Source organism: Protopterus annectens, chromosome 14.part0, assembly GCF_019279795.1.
Source record: "Protopterus annectens isolate FY-2018-M chromosome 14.part0, PAN1.0, whole genome shotgun sequence".
In the NCBI taxonomy this organism is placed as follows: domain Eukaryota; kingdom Metazoa; phylum Chordata; order Ceratodontiformes; family Protopteridae; genus Protopterus; species Protopterus annectens.
The window spans coordinates 927,004,623-927,029,271 of NC_056748.1; the positions used below are offsets into that span (position 1 = coordinate 927,004,623).

General features: G+C 44.1%; 1 protein-coding gene across 1 annotated transcript in view; it reads right to left on the reverse strand.

Annotated features, from left to right (window-relative positions):
• Positions 1–24,649, reverse strand: part of LOC122789348 (glutamine--fructose-6-phosphate aminotransferase [isomerizing] 1-like) — a gene marked incomplete in the record, with an annotated part of 1,275,423 nt that overhangs the window by 638,700 nt on the left and 612,074 nt on the right. The window contains 1 exon segment of the mRNA XM_044056728.1: positions 19,632–19,795. Coding sequence (XP_043912663.1) covers positions 19,632–19,795 — 164 coding nt within the window.

Here is a 24,649-nt window from a genome sequence, read left to right on the forward strand (position 1 = left end):
CAGGAGATAGTTGGTTGGCTAGATTGGATGGTCTCAGTACAGAAACTGTTAAAGGTATCAGTGACTTCTTCAGAACTATTGTAGTTAGTACCTGACGGGGTTGGAGTGGTGGATTGTCCTGGGTGTAGGAGTTTATCGATGCCTGCCCAGAACTTTTGAGGTTTGTTTTGGTGGGTTTGCTGTAATTGGTGGTAGACTTTTTTTTATCTAACAAAATGGAATTTTTTTTGTCATTTCTTAGCTGTCTATATTTTATTTGATCTTCAGGGTTTTTTGTGGCATGCCATTTGGCACAAACTTTATTTCTAAGTAGGACTTTTTTTGTCTATTTTCTTTTGTGATCCATGGGGCAGTTTTAGTTTTAGTTCTAATAGAACGTGTTGGCGCATGGTGGTCTAGAATGGTTAAAAATTTAGTATTAAAGTATGTTATTGCTTCCTCCAATGGTAGGTGTTTTAGGACTGACCAATTACATGAACTTAGTTCATTTTGGAAGATATCAGGGTTAAAGTTTCTATTGTTTCTTATTGTCTTATAGCTGGGTTGGTTAAGAATGACAGTCTTGTGCCTAATTATAAAGTTGAGAAAGTGGTCGCTTATGTCATCAGGGAGGGTTCCTACCTTGTATATTTGGGGATGGCTATTAATGAGAATTCAATCTAAGGTACTTTCTTTGTTGTTGGGTTTGCTGATCCTAGTAGGGGAGGTAATAGTCTGAGTAAAGCCATATAGATTAATATGGATAGCAGGGTTCTCAGAGGAACAGTTCTTCCAGTTGATATTAAAGTCGCCAAGGACTATGGTTTCTTGGGGACAGTTAGTTGACAACCAACATAGGATGTCTTCAAGGGTATTAATGTTATAACCTGGGGAAATATAGACACAGATGATATACATGGATTTACATTTATTGATTTGTATCTTAGTAGTAAGAATTTCAGCATTACTTTTTTGTGGTGGTTGACAGGCTTCTGTGGTTACCTGTAATCCAGCTTTGTATAGGACATATACCCCCCACCCTTCCTAGCTTTTCTATCAAGTCTTATGATATTATAACCGGGTGGTATAACTTTATTGTCTTGGGTTGATGGTTTTTGCCATGTTTTGGTAAGACACAGAATGTCAAGCAAATGGACTTCTAAGACGGCATGCAGGTAGGGAACCTTATTATTTATACTTCTAATGTTCAGGTGGCCAATCAGGAGTGAGTTGGGAGGTCTATTTAGGGTTTGTATATTAGAAGGAATAGTAGTGTGAAGGCTTGGGTTACTGATAGCGGTCGGGCCAGAATTCGGGTGTATGTCACCATCTATTAAGAGGTTGTAAGTTTCAGGAATTCATATATTAGGTTCTGGTATTTCCTGGCTTTTGGGTTACTGTATCTGATTCGAATGATTCGGTGATAATTTGGAAATAAGTGGCTAGGTGAGCAAGGTTTATTTACTAAGTTTTGAAAATTTGGCCTGACTGGAGTAGAGGTTTGCCCTCTACGGGTAGCAAAAGACTAGATAGTTCTGATGTTCACAGGTGTGAGAAGATATGGTATAGTCAAAAGAGGTATGAGGGAAAATAGCAGTAGCAGCCTTAGATGTATTGAAGTAGGTAGTGGTAGCATTTTAGGAGTCTTACACTTTGGCTAGAACACAGGGTGATGAATGGGGTAGTTTGTAAGTTGGGTGTATAATTAAGGATGTGCCACTATAAGAATTAGGACTTTGTTGATTGGTTTTGAGAAGTGAGGGAGTGGCTAGGTCCTATAGATTTAACAGCACTGGGGGCAGGTGGAAATAGGGGGCAGGGGTACAGAGCAAGCTGGAGCGCAGCGAGGGTGAGTGGAGCAGGGCTAATACACACTCAAGATACTTACAGCACCCTAAAGGATTTTTATACACAGAAAAGGTTTGATTTTTTGTTCTTTTTAAATGCACCAAATTGAAATGTTTTTCTTTTAAATGCACCAAATTATTCTTAGAATGCCTGGTTAAGCTCTTAGGTAAATTTAATTCAGGTTTAAAGATGGGGATTACACTAACAAGCTACTAGGGACACCTCCAGTACTTTAGACCCAGGGCCTTAAATACATTCAGAGCAGTATTTTACAATATTGACCTTGTTGAAATAGGTTGCTGGGGGGGCAGAACAGCTTAATACTCCGTGGTACAATTCAGCAGGGTGAATTTCCTCCTATGTTGTGAGCCTTTCATGTTGAGGGCAGTTTTGTTTGTGCTATAAAACTGGAAATATAAGGAATAAAATAGTATGCATGCTGAACAGCACTTATGGTAGCTGGGGAGAAATAGCTATGTACTGGGACACTGGAAAGCGTCCCGGGGGGAGGGGGGTGGGACTGATCTGTTACCCTGCCTAAGACCCCACTTGACCATGATCCGGTTTGCTTATAATGCAAAAATATTAAGCATGAAAATAAGAGACAAGACAACTCATCTGTTATGCAGTATGATACTGGATGGGTATATGTCTGTTGGCCTGGCAATATAACTGTTTCTTGCCTGTATCTGAGGCTCTCTGTAGTAAATGTGAAAAAAGTTAAGACAAAGGGTTTTTTTGTTTCTCTCAAGCCCATATTAAGTAACTTTTAGTTATGTACTCACCATAACTTCAGATGTTTGGGATCCATCTCGCCTACATTCTGACTGATGGGTTCGGAGCCGATCCCTCGGCTCCGACTCGGCACGCTTATGCCAAAGAGCGAAGTCTCTTATTGGCTGAGCTTACTATATCCCAGGATGCACCACTACCAGTCCCCCAGATCTAGTTTGTCCGCATACATGCACACACGCATGCACTGCTTATATAACATCGACAGATGATAAAAGATAAAAACAGTAGAACTCAAACCATTCAATCTCTTGTGATCTCCAAGGCAGGGGGAAGGAGGGTGGGTATTAGGAATGTAGGCGAGATGGATCCCAAACATCTGAAGTTATGGTGAGTACATAACTAAAAGATGTTATGTGATCCTATCTCGCCTACATTCTGACTGATGGGACAGCGTCCCTAGCACCTAAATCCTGGGTGGCTCACTGGAAAACACTCCTGAGTACCGTGGAACCAAATGATGCTCGCCCTTTAGATGCCACATCCAATTTATAGTGGGAAATAAAAGTGTGCGGGTTGGACCAAGTAGCCGCAGCACAAATCTCAGAAATAGCGAGCTTGGAATGAAATGCAATAGAGGTAGCCATAGCTCTAGTAGAGTGAGCTTTGACAGATGTTGTAAGTTGCTTATTTGAAGAGGAATAAGCTTGAGTTATGCAATCTCTAATCCATTTGGCAATAGTAGCTTTAGTGATGGTTTTACCCAGTTTATTATCTGAAAAGGACACAAACAATTGATCTGTTTTTCGAATTTGTTGAGTCCTGTCTAGATAGAAGCACAATTGCCTGTGAACATCCAATGTATGCAAGGTGTATTCCGCTTTGTTTGAAAATTTTGGAAAGAAAACTGGTAGCTCTAGAGATTGTTGGAGACCTAGATTAGAACAAACTTTTGGCACAAAGATGGATTAGGTCTAAGTGATACTCTATCCTTGTGAAAAATCAAGTACAGTGGTTTGATAGATAGGGCTTGAAGTTCTGAAACTCTTCTTGCAGAGGTAATTGCAATTAAGAAGGCAGTTTTCCAAGACAGATATTTCAACTCACATGTAGCAGCCGGTTCAAAAGGGGAAGATGTTAAGGCACGAAGTACCAAATCAAGATCCCACGGAGGCGCTGGATGAAAAACTGGGGGTCGTAAAAGCACAGCACCTTTCATGAAAGTTTTACATAATCTGCTGCTCATCAACGGTGGGTCTATGGATTCGTGAAATTTGGAGATAGCTGCTAGTTGGACTTTAACAGTAGAGACTGAAGATCCTTGATTAAACAAGGATGTTAAAAATTTCAAGACCTCTGGTATCGGGGCAGTAATAGGGTCTAAGCCTCTGAGTTGAGCCCAGATAGCAAACCTCTTCCACTTACTGTGATACAATTTCTTAGTGGTGGGTTTGTGGGCTGAAGATAAAATGTGAATAACTTCCGGGTCCAAGGTGTGATTTCTGACTAAAGTCGGAAGTGGAGGAGCCAAGCTGTTAATTTCAAAGTGTGAAGGGACTGGTGCTGTTGTCCCGACTGATGAACCAGAAGGTCCGGAGTTAGACAGAAACACCATGGACCGCCCAGAGTATATTTCTGTAGGTAGGGGAACCATACCTGACGAGGCCAGTACGGAGCAATTAGAATCACTGTGGACCCCAATTGGGAAGCTTTCTGGATGACTTTGGGGAGGAGTGGAACCGAGGGAAAGCATAAAGCAGTCCTGTTGGCCAAGGTTGGACTAGAGCATCCGTAGCTGCCTCCCTGACGCTGGGTCAAGGAAAAGAACCTTTGCACTTCGTGTTTTGTGGTGTTGCAAACAGGTCGCAGCACGGAATCCCCCATCTTTTGAAAATCTGAGCTGCTACTGTTTCATTCAGGGACCACTCGTGAGGAGAGAGAATAGTCCTGCTCAGTCTGTCTGCCAATACATTGGATTTTCCTGGAATGTGGGTCGCTACCAGGAAGCGGTTGGTAGCCACTGCCCATTCCCACACCCTCATGGCCTCTCTGCAAAGGGGTAAGATCTGGTCCCTCCTTGTTTGTTTAGATACCAGACCACCGACATGTTGTCTGTGTGGATAGCGATAATGCCTTGAGGGAGAAACTTGTGGAGGGCTTGTAGGGACAGAAGTACAGCCCTCATTTCCAACACATTGATATGGAGAAATGTTTCGTTTGGAAGCCAAGAACCCTGAACTGACCTGCCCAGACAATGCCCCCACCCGTCTGGGAGGCATCCGTTGTCAAGGTGGCCACCGGAGGGGTATAACAAAGGTCTTCCCTGATTCAGATTGGATGGCAGAAGCCACCAGCGGAGGTCCCGCTTGCACGCTTCTGTAATCAGTATGTGATGATTGAGGGGAGATCCTGAAAAGACCATTGTGTCGATAACAGCCACTGAAGAATCCTCATGTGCAATCTTGCCAGAGGAACTAGGAGAACCGTGGCAGACATTGAACCTAAAAGTTGCAGGACCATCCTGGCTGGGGCTTTGGATCTTAGAAGCAGGGCTCGGCTTGACCTTGTAATGTTTGTATCCTTTCGTAGGAAGGAAGATTCGCATTAATTTTGAGTCTATCTCTGCTCCTATGAATCTTATGCTGAGAAGGCAGCAAGACAGACTTTGACCAGTTGAATGTAATTCCCAGGAAGCACCCAGGAGATGGTGGCTTGTAGGTTCTCTAGTAGTAGATGCCTGGTGGTGGCAGTCAGGAGCCAGTCGTCCAGATAGGGAAACACTTGGAATCCGAGACTCCTCAGGTGAGCAGTCACTACTGCCAAACACTTGGTGAACACCCTGGGGGCTGTGGTGAGACCAAAGGGCAGAGCACAAAATTGGAAATGACTGTCTCCCAGGCTGAAGCGCAGATACCTCCTGGACGCCTGATGTATCGGTATGTGATAATAGGCGTCCTTGAGATCTATGGAGCACATCCAAACATCTTTCTCCAATAATGGGAGAATGGATTGTAAAGTGACCATTCGGAATTTGGACTTCATGACGGACTGGTTTAGTTTGCTGAGATCCAAAATGGGCCTCAGGTCCCCTGTCTTTTTTGGCACTAAAAAGAACCTTGAGTAATTTCGGATCCGATCTGGTCTGTGGGGACCGGTTGGATGACTCCTTTTTCTAGCAGCTTTGAAGCTTCTACGGCTGCAATTTCCCTTTGACTGGGTGGTGGGTCCGGGATTTTTTGGACGGTGGGGTGAGTGTGTGAAGGAATGGTGTAACCTCCGGCAATAATCCGAAGCACCCATCTGTCCTGAGTAATAGACTCCCAGGCTTTTAGGTGCTTGGCAAAATGGCACCCGACTGGCTCCGGAGCAGCACAGCCGGGCAATCCCTCATGAAGTGTGGGAGGCTGAAGAGCCACGAAAGGACTCGCAGTCTCCAGTGTTGCGGGGGCCTCTGCCGCCTCTGGGACGGCGTCTCCCAGAAAAATTTCCCCGTCCTCTGCCTCTGGAAGGGGAATCTTCCTGCTGTTGGGGAAAGAATTTCTGTGATTTACGGAACCACATTTTCCCTCCTCTTTTAGCCTTGGGATAAGGCCGAAAGGGAGTGGAATAACGTGCTCCTACGGCAGATAAAGTCTTTCCCTCCTGCTCACAGCGGGTAAGAGTGTCTTTTACCTTGGGTCCAAACAAAGAGGACCCATCAAAGGGAGCGTCGGCAAAGGAAGACTTGAAGGCCTCCGCGAAATGACACAAACAGAGCCAGGCTTGTCTCCGTAGAGCCACGCCTGTGCCTGCCGCTCTGCCCGCCCCTTCGGCCGCATATGAAATGAGCCTCATGGACGAGTTAGAAATCGAGTTAAGGATAGCCAACTGAGAGCTAACCGACTGGGCTAGCTGCTCAGGTAGGTTACCTGAGAGGGAGTCTGAGAGCTCCTTGACCAGATCCCTCTGTAGTCTGGTGAAATGTGCCAAATAATTCAGGGACCTCAGAGTAAAGGCCGCTGAAGTCAGGGTGCGCTTCCCGTACCGGTCCATGCTCCTAGACTCCTTATTAGGAGGATGGACGGACGGACGTTGAAGCCTCTGCCACGTCCTGCTGGGTAGCAGATGCCACCACCATGGCATCTACAGCCACGCCTTTCGTTAAGAACTCCTTCTCGGGTGGGGCAGACAAAAATTTGTTAGGGTGAGAAGGCACTGGTTCCACAGTATCTGGATGTTCCCACGCCCTCCGACAAACCAAATCCAGGAGCTCGTCGAAGGGCGGAGACACCCAGGAGGCGGAGGGCTGAGCCCCGAAGGCCTTGAGAAACACCGACTCATCAGCGGAGGGGGGTTTGGAATTCCAGCCGCCTCGTTGCTTAAGGATCTCTAGAATGTCTGCAAATGAGACATCATCCGAGGACGACTTTGGGGACCACTCCGCATCATCAAGATCAGTGTCCGATGTAAGAGACTCGTCGGGGAGTCCACGTGCTTCCTCTTGCACGATCTCTTCCTTGGGGCTCCTCCGAAGACAACTCGAAGAACCCTCAGGAGGAGGGAACCCCGTGGGGGTAACCTCAGGCCCCGGGCTCCGCTGCCTAGAGACAGGGAACTGCCAAAGACCCAGTCTCCATGCCCAGGGAAGGTGCCGGTAAAGCCATAGAGATGGCGAAGACTTGGCCAAGGCACTCCTCATAGCTCTGAAAGCCGGACCCCCAGAATCCTGGGAGGGTCCGGTCCCCGGAGCCATGATAGCAGACGGAAGTCCCGCGCCGGGCACCGAGGGAGGCTCGGAACCGACAGCATTGGTCCCAAAACGTCACCCCCGGGTCCGGCCGAAGAAGTCCGTGTGCTAAACTTGGACCCGAAGGCCAGGGTTGGAGTAAGGGTCGGAGCCGACCCTAGGATCTCTACTGGCTCCATCAGCACCTGCTCCGACGGAGCCGAAGCGGTCGGAGGAGGAATGGCAATGGAGTGGGCTATCGGCTCCGAAGCCAATTGGGTCGGAGCCGAAACAAATTTCTGAAAGACTGGGGACTGGAACAGTCTTTGGAGCACCCTGTCTATGTCCGAATCTGACATCCTTGATGACCTGGAAGAGACCGAATGGGTCCGAGTAGGTCTTTCCAACGGCTCCAAGGGACTAGGGGACCGGCTCCGAGGCGACTCGATAACTATCGGCCGAAGGTGTGTCAAACCAATTTCCATCGGTGCCGAAGAGGACTTGGCCGAGGAGGAAGTGTCTGGCGGACAACCTTCATCGGCTCCGAGATCAGTGGAGCCGATGAAGGTGACCCGCCTCTCGATGCCCCAGCCGTCGGCTCCGAACCCAGAGTCGTCGAGGCTGGAGGCATCGAGGCAGACCGTTCCACCCTCGGCTCCGAAGTCCGTGGAGCCGAAGGAGAAGCCTGCCTATGTCTTTTGGCGGTCGGGTCCGACGGACTGGTCGGAGCCGATGCCCTTTTCTTCTTAGCAGGAGAAGGAGAGGAAGCTAATGCCTCTTCAAAAGAGGGTTTTATAAGGCCTTTTAAGATAAGTTTATTTTTCCTCTCTTGGAGGACCCTCGAGGAAAACGCGTGGCACACGCTACAGGACTCCTGTAAATGTTTGGCGCCCAAACAATACACACAGAGAGAATGGTCATCTGTGATTGACATCTTAAAGCTGCACTTAGTGCACTTCTTAAAGCCCGAAGGCCGAGGAGCCTGTGACATTATGATAACAAATTCAGTGAACTCTAACTATCACAGAAAAAAACTTTCTTCTTTTTTTTTTTTTTTAACAAAAACTGTCACAACAACAGAAAAAATTAACTAAAGGGATCCAAGAACCCCTAAGGACTTGAAAGACAATCAACTGACAGGGAAAGGCCCTTGAACTCAAAGGGGCTTCTGGTCAGAAAAACGCGCAATCACCACACAATTTCCACAAAAATATAACCACTCATACACAAAAAACACTAGTTAGCCGTTAAAACAGCTTTTTGTTGAAGAATTAGGAAATTCCTGACAGAAAAAGAAGTGAAAAACACTACTTAGCTCAGCCAGCTCGAGACCACGTCTTTGCTTGTTAGCGGCAAACGAGATCTGGGGGACTGGTAGTGGTGCATCCTGGGATATAGTAAGCTCAGCCAATAAGAGACTTCGCTCTTTGGCATAAGTGTGCCGAGTCGGAGCCGAGGGATCGGCTCCGAACCCATCAGTCAGAATGTAGGCGAGATAGGATCACATAACATCTGCTGTTTTGATATGGATTTTAAACCAAAACAGAATTCAGTGAGGTAGAAAAGTAAGCCAGGGAGCACCTACCATGCTATTCACACTTACAGTAATTTAAGGATTAACAAATGAAGACTGCAACTGTTTTAATGGTTAAAATGCTATAACACTATAAATTCATATATATGCGCTTAGCATGCTGTAATGTGAGTTAAGACAACCACCTACCTTACTGAATTACACAATCAGTAGAGATTATCTGCATTATATCAGAAATGAACAAAAGCATTTTTCAAAATGGAATCTGAAGTGAAAACTTTTTGAAGGCAGTATTTCACATTTAGGACCAAGGGAGAGGGAGAAAGTGAGGGAGGTTGAGAACACAGCAATTTTCTTATCACAATATAACAGCAAAGGCATGGGACTAAGTGCTAGGTAAAAATGGGCTAATTCTGGAGTCAGGTATTAGTTGTGTGATCTCACCTGGCGATTTGAAACAAGGTACTAGATGAGATTGTTGCTATGCAATATTAATGGATCAAACAACCTGGCAAGGAAAAGCAGAATACTGACATATCTGAAGCAATTACTGCAATAGATAGTGCAGTTCCAGGAGATGCACCATGATGAAAATCAGCATAAAACATTTAGAACATATTCGGAACAGAAATGTTGCATCTTCCTTTCAAGGAGCCAGGAACAGGGGAATGGCCCTTTCTATTGTCTAAGGTGTTGCTATACAAAATATAAGCGTTTCTTGTGAGAGACTAAGTTAACCATTTTTGGCATGTATTTTCTACAATCTTAGAGAAATAATGGAGGAGTTAGTTGCTTTTCAGCTAGGGTTAACTATATATAGGGGAAAAATGAAATGCAGTGATAAATATTAAGGATGCAAGAATGAATATAGTGCAGTTCTGATTCCAGGACTAGTGCGATATGTGAGGATTTATACAAGCATCATGGGACTGAGTGATATCTCCACAAAAGTACATGAAGCCCACTCATCCTAGCCATTAGTTAAAGAATACAGGTCAAGCTCCAGCAGCAATAAAATGTAGCAATAACAGACAATGTAGGTGTGGTATACTAAAGACTTACCAACAGTTGGTGTGGTCTAATCACAAGGGTGAAGCCCAAGTAATTAAACAAAGGTGGTCATAACATCCCTGCATTCTTCCCTTATACGAGCCATTATTGAAAGCACATGCAGCAGCTGGAGAGACCACAGAGGTTCCTCACCTGGAGAATCCATGGCCTCAAACATCTACCCTACACAGAGAGGCTAAAAGCCCTGTCCCTCTACTCAGTCTGCTACAGACTCCTCAGAGGTGACCTCTATCTGGCATATAAAGCAATCTCAGACCCCGCACTGATGGGATGCTGCACATCCGCAAGTCAAGCTCCATTCGAGTAACCCACACATGTGACCTCAACCTGGTCTGTGACATCAATAGGGCTTGTTGGTGGGACAGATGTGTGTCCCAGAGACTCCCCCATTTGTGGAATAGACTCCCTTTACGCATGTAAAGCAGAGTACCTCATACAGTGACATTGAGTGCTGACTTGTTGGAACACGGGCTAAATTCTTGGCTAGGCTTGTAAGGGCATCAGGGCCAATAGCCAAGTAACTTCCTATGATCCTATTATACAATGATATTATTTAAGAAAAAAATTACTTTTCTTAAATGATGTCTTTGTATAATGGCGCTGTGATGTTCTTCCATGTTGTTTCCCAATTCTGCTTTGTTGATGTACTGTGCATGCTTATGGGACTTCCATTCCCACATTTAAGCAGTATATCAGTGCTTTAGGAAGCAAGCAATGGACATAGGAAGATTTCTGTTGCTTATTTTTTTTTTTTTGGGGGGGGACAGAAAGCTGTAACCTATGGACACTTTAGAGGTAAGTGAGATGGGGAAAATACAAGGAAAATCAGGTTTCTTTCATTTTGCAGAACACAATTGTTTTTTTCTTGTACTTTCTCTGCTCTTGTAAGTATCTCTAAACTGTCAAGAGGTTATAGCTTTTTCTTATTTAAGAAATGTGGACTAAATAAAGGAGGGAATGGGTACTGTTGCTCTTTTGCATTGTCTGAAGGAAAGAAAGTATGAAACTGAAATGCATGTCATTTAGTGACTTCATTCCTCAGTGATTTGTTGGGAAAACCACAAATTTTATGAGGAACAAAGTCACTAAATAATGACACTCAGTTTAGTTTCAGACTTTCGTTCCTTCAGACTAATGTGCATCTACACATCCCAATAGATAAAAAAAGTCTGGCTGCTCATTGAGACTTTACAGTCGCACTTTTACCACTGGTATATTCTCGATTTACAACTGGCACACTGGCTCGTTTTTGAATATTAATGGCCAGTCATTGCATAAAAAGAAGTTATGTTCTTACCATAGCATTCCATCAGCGTTGTCGATCTTCATTCATTCTTGACTGTTGGGTTTTGGTTCCTTTCTCGGAACCGACTTGGCCATTGTATCAATCTCGTGCCAGCCAAAAACTCTTGAGCTAAGGCTACCCATAGTGCCTCTCTTCCCTCCCCTTCAGATCGAGTTTTGCCCACAGAAATAAAATGTGGAAGCTTTGTCAGAGCAACTGCCGTACTATGAAACCAGGACTTGTTCCAAACCTCCAGGAGACTTTGGAGGGAGTTGGAAGGTGGGATGTCAAGAATGAATGAAGATCGACAACACAGATGGAACATTATGGTAAGAACATAATTTCTTTATCTGATGTTGTCAATCTTCATTCATTCTTCACTGTTGGGACAGAGTCCCTAGTTACTTTATGTCCTGGGAGGCCCTACTGAAGGATGTTTCTGAGCACCATAGAGCCAAAGGATGCTCTTCCTCTGGAGACCATATCCAATTTCAATGAGTGATAAAGGTATGAAGGGTAGCCCAGGTGGCCACTGTGCAAATGTCATTCACAAACACTCTAGAATGAAAGGCTACTGAAGTGGAAACTGATCTGGTAGAATGAGCCTTGACCTTAGTTGATAACTTTAGCTTATTTTGGTCATTAACAAAGGTGATGCAATCTCTCAACCATTTTGATATAGTAATTTGGAAACTGGTTTGCCTAGTCGAGTACTTGAAAGAGACAGGAACAACTGGTCTGAATTCCTAAACAATTTCATTCTATCCAAGTAAAAACATAATTGTCTATGTACATCCAACAAATGTTAATATTCTCCTTTCTTTGAGAAGTTTGGAAAGAAAACCGGTAGGTCTATGGATTGATTAATGTTAGAGTCTGATACTACTTTGGGTAGAAAGGAGGGGTTAGTTCTAAGTGATACTCTCTCTTTGTGAAAAATGATACATGGACATTTCACACACAAAGCCTGCAATTCTGATATTCTCCTGGCTGACATGATGGGCACCAGGAATAGAGTCTTCCAAGATAAAAATTTTATATCACAGGAGGCTGCTGGCTCAAAGGGCTGACAGACCACATTTTGCAAGACTAGCATTAATTTCCAAGGTTCGATGGTTCTTTAAAAGGTAGTTTCAATGTAAAATGCCCTTTAGGAAGATTTTGCAGAGGCAATGACACATTAAGGAAAGGTCATCAAAACCATTATGAAAATCTGAAATCGCAGCTAGATTAACTCTAATAGCTGAAGCTGAGGCTCACGAATGGACTAAGGTTGGCAAACCTTATTAACTGAGGCTGAAAAAAGGTCGGGTCAATTCCTTCTCTGTGAGACCAAAGCACAAACCTGTTCCATTTACTAAGGTAAAGTTTCCTGGTGGATCGTTTATGAGAAGCCAGAAGTATCTTTTGTAATGAGGAGGATAGATTATTCTGTCTGGCAATCACTGGAAGTGGAGGTACCAAGCAGTCAGCTTGAGACTTTGTAGGTTAGGATGGACCAGTCCCTGCGGATGAGATGACAGGTCTGGAATTGGATCCAGAGTCCACGGGTGATGAACTAGAAGAGGCCAAAGAAAGGGGAACCAGACTTGGCGGGGCCAATAAGGTGCAATGAGGATGACTTTGCTTCTCAACCACTGGGCTTTCTTCAAAAACTGGGGAATTAAGGGGAATGGTGGAAAGGCATAAAGCAGTCCCGGGGCCAATCGTGTAGGAGAGCATCTCTCAAGGACTCCCTCCAAGGGGGGGACAGGGCAAAGCAGCTGCTGCATTTGTGGTTTATGGGAGAGGCAAACAGGTCACAGCAAGGCTGACCCCATCGACGAAAAATCTTTGTTGCCAAATGGGAATGAGACAGGAGTATGCCATCTGCTCAGTTTATCCACGATCACATTGGAATTCCCCGGAATGTGCATTGCTATCAGAAAGTGGTTAGAGGTTATCACCCATTGTCACACTCTTAGGGCTTCCCAACAGAGGGTAGGACCTGGTTCCCCCTTGTTTGTTGATGTACCAGACCACAGACATGTTGTCTGACTGGATAGCAATTGTCCCTGAAGAGAGGGAAGATTGAAATGCTTGCAACACTAGAAGCACTGCCCTCATTTCTATGATGTTGATATGCAAATGGGCTTCTAAGTGGGACCAAGTGCCTTGGGCAATCTTTCCCTGATAATGCCCTCCCCAACCCATCAGGGATACATCCGTGGTCACTACGGCCTTGGGCTTGAAGGGGGGGGGGGAAGGTGACTCCATAATAATTCCTTTTCTGGCTTCATCCACCAATATAGGTCCTGCTTGCATCAGTTGGTTATGTGGATTGGGAAGGAAATCAGGTGTGTTAACAGAGACCACTGTGATGCCAGGAGCCACTGAAGCAGCCTCATGTGGTACCTAGCCAGAGTAACTAGGGTGATTGTCGCTGCCATCGACCCCAGACATTGTAAGTCTAAACAAGCTAGTACTTTGTTTTGAGAGAGTATCATTTGATGCTGTGACCTCAACCTTTGCAGTCTCAGGAGAGGCAGAGCAGCCACGCACGATTTTGTGTTGAATGTTGCTCCTATGAATTCTATGTCTTGTGTGAGGGATAGTTTTGACTTTTCGCTGTTTATTGAAATGCCTAAGAAGGCAGTCAGCTTTAGGATGGAGTCCAAGGAATGAAGCAATAGATGCCTGGTGGGGGTGGTGAGAAGCAGTCATCTAAATACAGAAACAAGCAGAATCATTGTAGCTTTAGGTGAGCTGCTACCACTGCCATGCATTTGTGAACACCCTGGGTGCTGTGGTGAGACCAAAGGGCAGTGCTCAAAACTGATAATGACTGGTCCCCAGCTAGAAGCGGAGGTATTTTCTGAAATGCTTGTCCATTTCTATGTGATAATATGCATCCTGAAGATCTATAGAGCACATCCAATCATCTTTTTACAGAAAAGGAAGGATCGACTGCATCATAACCATCTGGAATTCTGATTGTCAAACAAACTTGTTCAAAACACTGGGGTCTAGAATTGGCCTCCAGTCCCATCTTTTTTGGCACTAAAAAGAATCTTGAGTAAATTCCGGATCCTAGTTGGTCTGGTGGGACTGTTTAGATGACTCAGTCTTGAAGCAGCTTTTGGATTTCTAGTGCTGCTGTATCCCTCTCACTGGGTGGAACATTGGGGATTCGTCTTTGTGATCTTGGATAAAGTTCAAAGGAGATGTGGTAACCTCTGGTAATTATGGTCTGCACCCAGGAATCTGATGTTATTGAGTGCCAGGCTAAGTGGTGCAGAGAGAATCTTCCCCCGACTGCTTCTAGAGGTAAGCAATAGGGCCACTGCTCAGGAGCGCTGATAGGGTTTTCCAGAGAAAGAATCTCTGGCGCCCTGATTACGAGGGCTCCCTCTGCCACCGGGAGGGGGGGGGTTCCTGATGAATTCCCCCCTCTGACCCAAGAGGAAAACTCACCACGTGTGTCCTGAAAAGGCCCTTGGGACTTCCTGAACCACATCTTCTCACCCCTCTGATTCCTGGAATAAGGTTGTTGAGGAGAGGAAAAACGCACGCCCACAGCAGAAAGGGTCTTTCTGTCTTTCTCACACCTAGCTAATGTGTCTCTGACTTTTGGGCCAAACAATAATGTAGCATCAACCGAAGTGTTAACAAAGAATGTCTTGAAAGGGTCCGCGAAATCACATAAGAATATCCAGGTGTGGCGCCAAATGGCAATGCTTGTACTCGCTGTCCTGGCCGCCCCTTCAGCTGTGTGTGCAATAAGCCCCATGGATGAGTTCGATATTGATTCTAGGGTTGCAAGCTGGGAGGCAACCTTATCGCTTACCTCGTCAGATACTGTCCCTGCTAAGGTCCCTGAAAGCTCAGTTATCAGGTCCCTTTGAAGATGCGTAAAATTTGCCAAGAAATTCAATGACCATATGGCAAAGGTCATTGAAGCATAGACCCCCTTCCCGAATCTGTCCATCGTCTGAAACTCTTGGTTTGGAGGATGATCAGCAGGACTCTCCTCTGAGAGATCCTCCTTTGTGGCTACCACCACCACCACCACAGCATCTACCGCTAAACCTTTAAACCAGTTGTGTTGATCTTCTGGTGCAAACATAATTTTGTCCAGTCTCCGGGGGTTAGGTCTATAGTGTCAGGGGCCTTCCAAGCATACTGCACGAGGATTCTGAACAATTCATCAGCAGGTGGGGGTCACCCAAGAAGTAAGTCAGGCACGAAAAGCCTGCAATAAGACAGATTCCTTAGAGGAAGGGTTTGTGGGCTTCCAATCACCCCTTTGTTTCAAGATTTCCAGGATGTCTCCAAAGGAGACATCTTCAGGGGGTGACAGTGGAGACCTTTCCCCTTCATCGTAGTCTGCATCCTCGGTGAAAGATTATTTCAGAGAATCCAGGTGCTTCCTCTTGCACGATCTCTTACGGGGTTGGCCCCTTGGGGGGGAAGGTCTGAGGAGGACTCCAAAGAAAAGGTACCCTGTAGAAGGGTGTCTTGCTGCTCTTGTGCCTGCTGCCCCGATGTAGCAGATTGTGTCACATAGATGTGACACTCCGACGTAGATGGTGCCAATTGCGAGCCTGCTGAGGCGAGAGCTCTCTCCATAATCTGAAAGGCAGGCCTGCCTGAACAAAGATGGGGGCCTGGAACCGAGAAAGACAACCTCTGAACCAGGGTCACACCATGCTCCAATGGGCCCATCTCCAGAGAAGAAGCCCTGAGAGGACTTGGAACGGTCAAAGCACCCGGAACCATAGATGACGCCATGGAAAAAATCTGTGCCAAACTAGGGATTCTGGAGCCAACAGCCAAGTCATTGTCCCTTGGGTGGGTCTGCTCCGAATGAGCCGAGAAGTACAGAGTGGGTTCCGGAACCAAGGTGAGATCTACCATCCATACCGAAGTAGTTGGCACTGGGAGTGGCGTCAAAGTCATGGGCTCCAAGACCTACAGGAAGGTTGAAGGAGGAAGATAAGTTGGAATTCTTGGAGAGTAGACCTTGGCTCCGGATGGGAGGGAGGTCCTAGATGGGGCTGGCTGGAAATCCTCTGGCTTCCAAGAGCTGATCTACTAACCTAACTACATCAACCTCCAAAAGGCTCCTGGTCTAACGACTAGACATCCCAGAGGGTGATTCTGGACATTCAGTAAATGGGCTCAACTGTTGACCATAAAAGGGGTCAATAGATAGGGAGTACTTAGTCCTGGGAAAGGATTCGACCTTCAGCACCATGGCCAGCTGACCAATTGTTTGTGCTGAAGGGGAAGTGACCAGTATTACTGGGAAAACTACTGTTGGTGCCAAGAGGGTCACTTTGACATCTCTGCCTCAGACAAAGCCTCACTAAAAGGGCATTTTAACAGCCCCTTGAGGATCAATTTGTTGCATCGCTCTGCAAGGGTCCGAGCACCGAAACCCTTGCAGAGATCACATGGAGAATGGACTTCTAAATGTGGCACCTCCAAATAATATACACAATAAAGATGCCTGTCCGAGTTGGGCATTTTTCTGCCACATTCTCTGAACTGATAAAATCCGGTTGTAGCCTCATGTTTCTCTGCCATGTCCAATCAGAAGTAAACATACGTACAGCCAAAACTCTTTTCTACACACACACACCACAAGCAGTAAGGAAAAAAAATCAAGAGTTTTTTTGTTTTAAAGGGTCGTACCAACAATGGTAACAAAGCAAATACCTGGAAGGGGAAAGAAGGGGGGGAGTGGGCATACAAACAATGGTATTAAAGATTTACCGCAGGTAAGAAGGAAGGAGGGAGGGGTCTATACCAGCGACTGTAACGCGAGAAATACCAAAGGGTAAGAAAGGGAAGAAATATAGCACTCATACTCAGTAAATATCAAAGTAACCAGGAATACTTAAGTTAACGATAAGTTTAGAGTTAAGGAAATAAGCCTCAACAAAGATATTTATGACAAAAAATTAGCACCTAGCTTGAGAGCATGACTGACGCATCCTAAAACTAGACAAGGCAAACGAGATTTGAAGGGAAGAAAAGCACTATGGGCAGCCTTAGCTCGAGAGTTTCTGGCTGGGGCGAGCTTGATACAAAGGCAGAGTCAGTTCTGAGGACAGAACCGAAACCCAACAATCAAGAATGAATTAAGATTGACAACATCAGATTATGAATTATGATAGAACATGCATACATGGTACCAAGAGGTTTTATGCATCCAATAGTGACATCTAACCATGCTGCTTTGAGGTGGCATTTGTGAGGTAATATGCATTTTAATTCAGAGTGCCACTGGAGTTTCCCTGATTATTATTCAAAAAGGGAAAACTCTGTAAACTGGTGCAAATAACTTAAGTACAACGGCCAGGTATAACATAGATGGTTAGTCTTTACTTGACAGATGGGGAAAGATAAAAAGGGAAGTGGAGAAGAAACGCATAGCAAGACTTTGAGGAGGAATAAGGGATACCTTAAAGATTTAAAAGGAATGACCAGTATGCTTGGAAATAAATTCAATGCAAGAGATTTAACAGCTCAAGTGAAACAAAGAGGTTAGATAGGAGATGCATGATATATCGGCAAAGAAATAGGACTTTAAAAAAGAGAGAGAGAAATTTTTCATAATTCCTTGGAACTCCAGAAAGCACTCACAGTGAAACTGTGACAACAAAGATCATAAAGAATCACTGTGAACTCCTTAACTATCTGGGACCTCTGATAGCAGAGGTATTAATGCAGGCCTTAAATGGGAGGAGGATGAAAAACACAAAGTAGTACTTGTGGGTGGTGAAGATGCTAAGGAACTGCAGAATCAGGCAGATGAAGCAATGTCCCTATAAATGCAGGGGAACTCCGCCAGGTAGTGAGGGGAGAAGCACAAGGTAAAACGGTGGGGAGTAGAAGAAGGAGCTGTAGACAGCATATTCATTTCTTCAGGGATGTAATGTTTCACAACAATTCATGCATGGTACCACACCGGAAGCTGTGGAGTTCCAAATAACTCTCTGTAAAACTGCCTACCAAATCACTGTCATCTGTTGGTCTCCTTTTGTGTTCCCACCCATGTATGCTGATTATCTATGTCAGATGAGAAAGCTCTTAATCAAGCTGAATATACTTAATATCACTGACTTTAATTGTTTCATTTTGAAAAGCTATATGTTTAAAGATTCCTTAATTTTATTAATGCTAATGCCTTAGATCAAAATGTTGCCTTCTCCACAAGGGGTGATACATTTCTTGACCTTTTTCCCTTACCAACTTTTCATGTATAATGCTTAAGGTCACTTGTAAAACTCTAACCACCCAACAGTTCCTTCTGCACTAAATCAGACTTTGAATGGAGATCATCTAGCTTAAGGTACTGTTCATATAACTAACAGTAAAAGCAGCAGACATTCGAACTAGTGTAGGAGTAACAGCAGCAAGAAAAAACAAATTATGGAGCTAGTGTCTGCACAGGTGAAAACAAAATAACTGACTAATTCTTTTAATGTTACTATTCAGGAAGCAATTTCAGTGATTTCTTCTTTTTTGACACCATGCTGGGATTTCTAGATTCATTTTCTAACATTCCCTAACTGCTACACCATATCCTGACCGAAAAAAAAAAAAAAAAAGAGTAACCCATTCCCATACGGGGAGTTGGACCCAGGCTGCCTGGGTGAAAACCAGGAATCCTAACCAGAGACATCAGTTTAAAAAACAGTGTATTCACATACAACAATAAACCCGACAAAGACATACTGCTGTTCAAAGTTGTATTTGCAAGTAATAAGACCCTCCCTGACACATGAATCACATCCCAAATAATTGTACTTCCTTAAAGATATAGTTCAGACAAAGGTTTCCTACATAGGACTGCACTTCATCTCCATGGGAGTCTTGTTAGGGGAAATTTTCCACTCTTAAGCATCAGTTATCATTGAGCAAAAAGCAGACATCAGATTAAACCATAAAACTTTGCCATGATACTATATTTTACACACACGCGCAAAACTTCCTGATAAGCTAGATATGGAGTAAACTAGATCTAGGGCTAACATGCAAGACAAAAAAATATATATATATGTGTCCATACAATAGTCTTGTACCATTTTCCCCAAAATGAAAACATTGAGTACCAGTGTCAGAGGCTGAGTGGCCAGTACATGCTTTAGAAAATGAATTTTTATTTAAATTTTAAGATACAGGAGAAACACTGCATGGCAAGGTGTGAACTAAATGCATAAAAGCAAAAGTTGGTCACCTAAATAACTGGAAGAGCAGAACAAGCACAAATATTGTGACAGCTAGCCATGATGTACATGATCGTATCTACCTGCGACTCATACGACTCCTCATATTCCCCCAACGATGTAAACATTCACCAGAAATGAGAAGTGACTATGCCCCCCCCAAGAATCTACTACTGAAAAGTACCTCACTGGTTCAGTGTCTACTCATATATAAAAATTAAACAGTTTAATGTGTGCATGCATCCACATATTTTTTTTTACCTTTCATCATTTGCTGGAGTTCCATCTGAAGTGTCTGTATAGCACGGGCAGGCAATTCACTTGGTCTGCGTTCAACTCGATGAATGGAGAGGCGGCCATTGACTACAGCTGCAATATCATCATCTTCTAAGAAAATCACTCTGTTTGTATGCTCTATAATGGCACTAAAATTTTAAAGAAGTTATTTACCACACATGCTTCTGCTGTGGAAAATAAGTTGCACTCTCTTAAGGTTTAAAGAAAATCAGCTTTTCTTCCATCAATTATTAATAGACTGGCATAGTTCTATTGCATTTTACACATATGAGCTATGATTAAAGAAAGGAAACCATGAAAAAAACACTCCTTCATTTAAGTGTGGTTATAAAGACAGTGCAGCACTTTTAATTTACTTCACATCTGAACGTTTCTCTCTCTAGTGCTTTGCATTTCTGCAACCACTTCTTTAGCCCTTGATTCACTGCTCCAAATCGTTCCATAACAAAACCAAACCTTCCACTCCAAAGCCATCAATGTGAATAGCATGCAATGGTACAGCTTGGGTTACGCAGTACTTCAGACATCACCACTAACTGCTTCCAAACCAAGTTGAAAAAAACAAATCAGTATTACCAAATACTGATCAAGGGGGCAGCAGCCTTGCAGCTGATCAAGGGGGCAGCAGCCTTGCAGCTGATCAAGGGGGCAGCAGCCTTGCAGCTGATCAAGGGGGCAGTAGCCTTGCAGCTGATCAAGGGGGCAGCGGCCTTGCAGCTTCTGAGGCAAAAGCTTTTCTTTTAAACATCTTTATTAATGGACTAGAGTATTTCTCTTGCAGTTTACAAATCTGAATAATCAGAAGATTTTCAAATTTAAAAAGGTCCATATTTTGAGGAGTAAAAAGGAACACCGCTATCTACTTTATATCAATAAAAACAAATGCAAATGAGAAACTGCCAGAAGAGGAAAGTACAGCCTTGTAAGACTTTACCATAACAGTGGATGATCAAACAGATTGCTGCTGTAGTTATTTTGACTTCATCTTTTCAAAGGTACTGCATGTCTGGCCTGTTTACAAAACTTTAGGCACCTTCCCCTCACACTGGACATCTGATGTACAAACTCTGCACATGACTATGTGCTGGTACGTAAGGAACATATGAATGTAAAAATCATTGAAGAAATCGGAGCTTTCTTGCCCCAGGGACAAGGACTGGGGCTAATACTCCTGAAGAAAAGTCTCAGACAAACTGGAAAAAAAAGTCAGGGTGGAAAACTATGGAAGGCCTACCTTGGCCAATGAGAAAATGAGAAGAAAGAAAACTGAGGGAAGGAAGTAGTGGACTTAAAAGGCTACATACTTACTTAACAAGATGATTACAGCTCTCCCAATGTAAAAAACAGCAACTGTGGAAATAACCCACAAGAATCTAGAACATGGGGAAAAAAGTTACTGGCTAGTAATAACACTGCCTGGATGCAGTAAATAAAAATCAACAACAAACAAAGAATAAACTCTGGCCAAGGAGAATCTAGCAGCTGTTCAGTAAAAAGCAGTTCAAGTTTCAGCTTTTGTACAGGAGGTAGTGTCCGGCAATTTAGAGGAAAAATGAATCAAATGCACTCAGACGTGTACAAAATAAGTGAAATACTGAGGAGTATATATAATCATATAACATAAGGCCAGAAACAATATGAAAAGCTTTAATTAGCTATTAAGATGAACTGATAAAACTACACTAATCAGATGCTGAAATGAAAGGCTGTCCGAGCTTGAAGCTTCTTATGAAGTGCTGCTTCAAAAATGCATTTAGAAGATGCAGTACATAGATAAAACCCAGAACTTTATACTGTACTAGAGAAAATAGAAGAAATATACTATATTTATTTTATGTGAGTACAAATAAAAAAACAATATCAGTGTCCCAGAACAGGATTTATTGAGAGGGTACATTGTGTGTGTGCTCTAATTCTGGCCATGATAATGCAGTCACCACTTATATTAGTAAAGATGTAACTATAGCTACAAAAAGTGTTGCTTCTGACAATCTTGTGGCAGAAAGGGAAAAAAATTAACAACTCAGAACAGCAGCGTGTTTCTGGAAAATGATTACTCGCTGTACACCAGGCAGAAGAAAAAAGAAAAAAGAAAACTCTAAGCCTGTTTCCTACCTTTCCTATAACTTGTGTAGTCCAAATACTTATTTCCTGTATCCAGGACTGTATGTAAGCTTCTGAAACCCCAAGCCTTTCTGTGTTGGAGGGAAGCCTTCTACCTTATCAGTGGGAGTTGTAAGCACTAGGTAGCCTATCTACCACAAGAGGAGTGGTTTCTGGCCCAGAAATTGTAGTTTATTGGCCATTTGGGCAGCTTTTCCATCTCTTTCAACTTCTGGCTTAAAAGCCTGTGTTTGCACTTGTTTCCCACCTTTCCTGAAACTAGTCTAGCCCAGGTACAGATTTGCTGCATCCAGGACTGTTTGTAAGCTTCTGAGCCCCCCAAGCCTTTCTGTGTTGGAGGGAAGTCTGCTAGCTTATCAGTGGGAGTGGTAAGCACTAGGTAACATATCTACCACACAAAGAGTGGTTTCTGGCTCAGAAATTGTAGTTATTGGCCGTTTGGGCAGTTTTTCCATCTCTCTCTCTCTCTCAACTTCCTGATTTAAAAGCCCGCATTTGCACTTGTTTCCCCCTTCCTGTAACTAGTCTAGTCCAGATACAGCTTTGCTGTATCCAGGACAGTTTGTAAGCTCCTGAGCCCCTCAAGCCTTTCTGTGTTGGAGGGAAGTCTTTTAGCTTATCAGTGGGAGTGGTAAGCAGCACTAGGTAACCTATCTATCACGTAAGGAGTGGATCTGGCCCAGAAATTGTAGTTATTGGCAGTTTGGGCAATTTTTCCATCTCTCTCAACTTTTGGATTTAAAAGCCCGCATTTGCACTTGTTTCTTTCCTGTAACTAGTCTAGTGCAGATACAGATTCTTAGTTTTAGCACTTGAATTTACTTATTCGTGCTCAGCACTTGTTCAGAACTTGTTGTAAGCACTAAACAAGCGACAAATTACTACAGCACTCAACCTTTCTCATTACCTAGAGGAAAACATTTTTTGTACTTACTTTCCTCACTTGCTTAGAGAAAAACAGCTCATGTACTCACTTTCCTCACTTATCTAGAGGAAACTCGTAAGCCATGGAACCTTGTTGGCTAGGCTTACTTAGGCCCTTGGGCCGACAGCCTAGTACCTACCTATGAAAATAGTTTTTTATTCAGGCATGTCCAAGACAGCTCCCAGTGTTCTCTCTAATCTGATGAATCTGGGCATCTTGGGGCAATGTAGCAATTGCCTCATGTACAAAGACAACCCTCTCCTCCTACCACCCAACACTACAACCTGTGAGAGATGCACTTATCTAGCCAAACTGGAGGTAAAGCTCTCTCCAACCAAGACTGAACTTTGCAGTCAAGAGGAGAAGGTAAACACTTGCACCACACCACCCTCATCACATAGTACCACTAAATCTACACCACCAAAATCCACACATAGAAACACAAAAACATTTGCGGAGGCTCTCAATAATAATTTGCTCAAGCAACACAGACCTCCAAAGCAGAAACACAAGCAACCTCCACCCCCCCAACACAACCCAAATGATACATAGCCCACAGACTCAGTGTACCACACAACCACAGCCCATAAGGCAAAACAACATACCGAACACACTAGTCATAGGTAAGTCTATAGTCAGGCACACTGATGTCCCACTCACACCAGGCTAAACAAGGAGAAGGTTACTGTCGGGTGCCAGGATCCGCCACATAACCCACACACTCAGGTCACTCCACAACAAGTATAAATATGACTCTGTCATTGTCTATGTTGGTGTGAACGACCTGAGATGTACCTCCCTGGACTACATGAAAAGAAGACATGGAAGAGCTCTCCGATCTTGTAGCCCAGGCAGGTATGACCCAAGCCCTGAGTAGCATTCTGCCATCACCCGGAATGGTACTGCAGTACAAGGACAAATTGATCGACTTCAACAACTGGCTAAGCTGCTGACGTCATTCTAAGGGAATCAAGTATCTGTCTGCCTGGGATGACATGGTCGACAGACCAGGATGCTTTGCCAGAGATGGCCTGCACCTGTCGCCCCTGGGATTACGGATACTGGCTAAGGCTCTTGCCACACTATAGTGCCTTTTTTGGGCAAGGTTCAAATGACAAATTCACCACCATAACAGGAAAAGGTAAGCAAAAACTGAGGGTAATGCTACTCAATGTTAGAAGTCTAAATCTAAAAATGCACTCACTCGAGGCACTCCTTAAAATGGAGAACATTTATATCTGTGCAGTGACTGAGACCTGGTTCAAGACTCCAGAGAGCACCTCTGCACTACCAGGCTATAACTCATACCACACTTTTCGGCCATGTAACCTGGACCGGAACACCAAAGGCGGAGGGTGTGTCCATATTCTTTAAGGATATCCACACCTCCAGGCTAGTTGCTCAGCATAATGCATCAGAGGTTACCCAAGTGCAACTAACTCTGGGCAAAACTGCAATCCAAATTGTAGCTTGCTACAGATCCCCCACCATGCCCCAGGATTCCCACTCCTCTTTTCTTGATATACTGGAAAATATTAGGGTTCAACCAAATACCCTAATAATGGGTGATTTCAACTACCCCACCATTAATTGGGAAAACTACTCGTGTACCAACTCCTTCACTCAACGCTTTCTGGAATTCATAAATTCCAATGCCCTGTATTAACTTGTCCACACCCCCACAAGGGGCAACAATATCCTAGACTTAGTCATTACCAACATGAGTGACCGGTGTTCCACACCTGAAGTCAACTCCTCGTTGGTCCAATCCGACCATAAGCTAATCACCTTACATATCCACATCCCACCTCCACTCCCCATTAAGGAAAGCATGGTAAAAAATTCTCCAAAGCAAGCTTCATGCTTCTAAAGACAGAAGTGGCGAACTTCATGACACCCATGCAGATGGACAATACAGTTATGACTGCTGAAT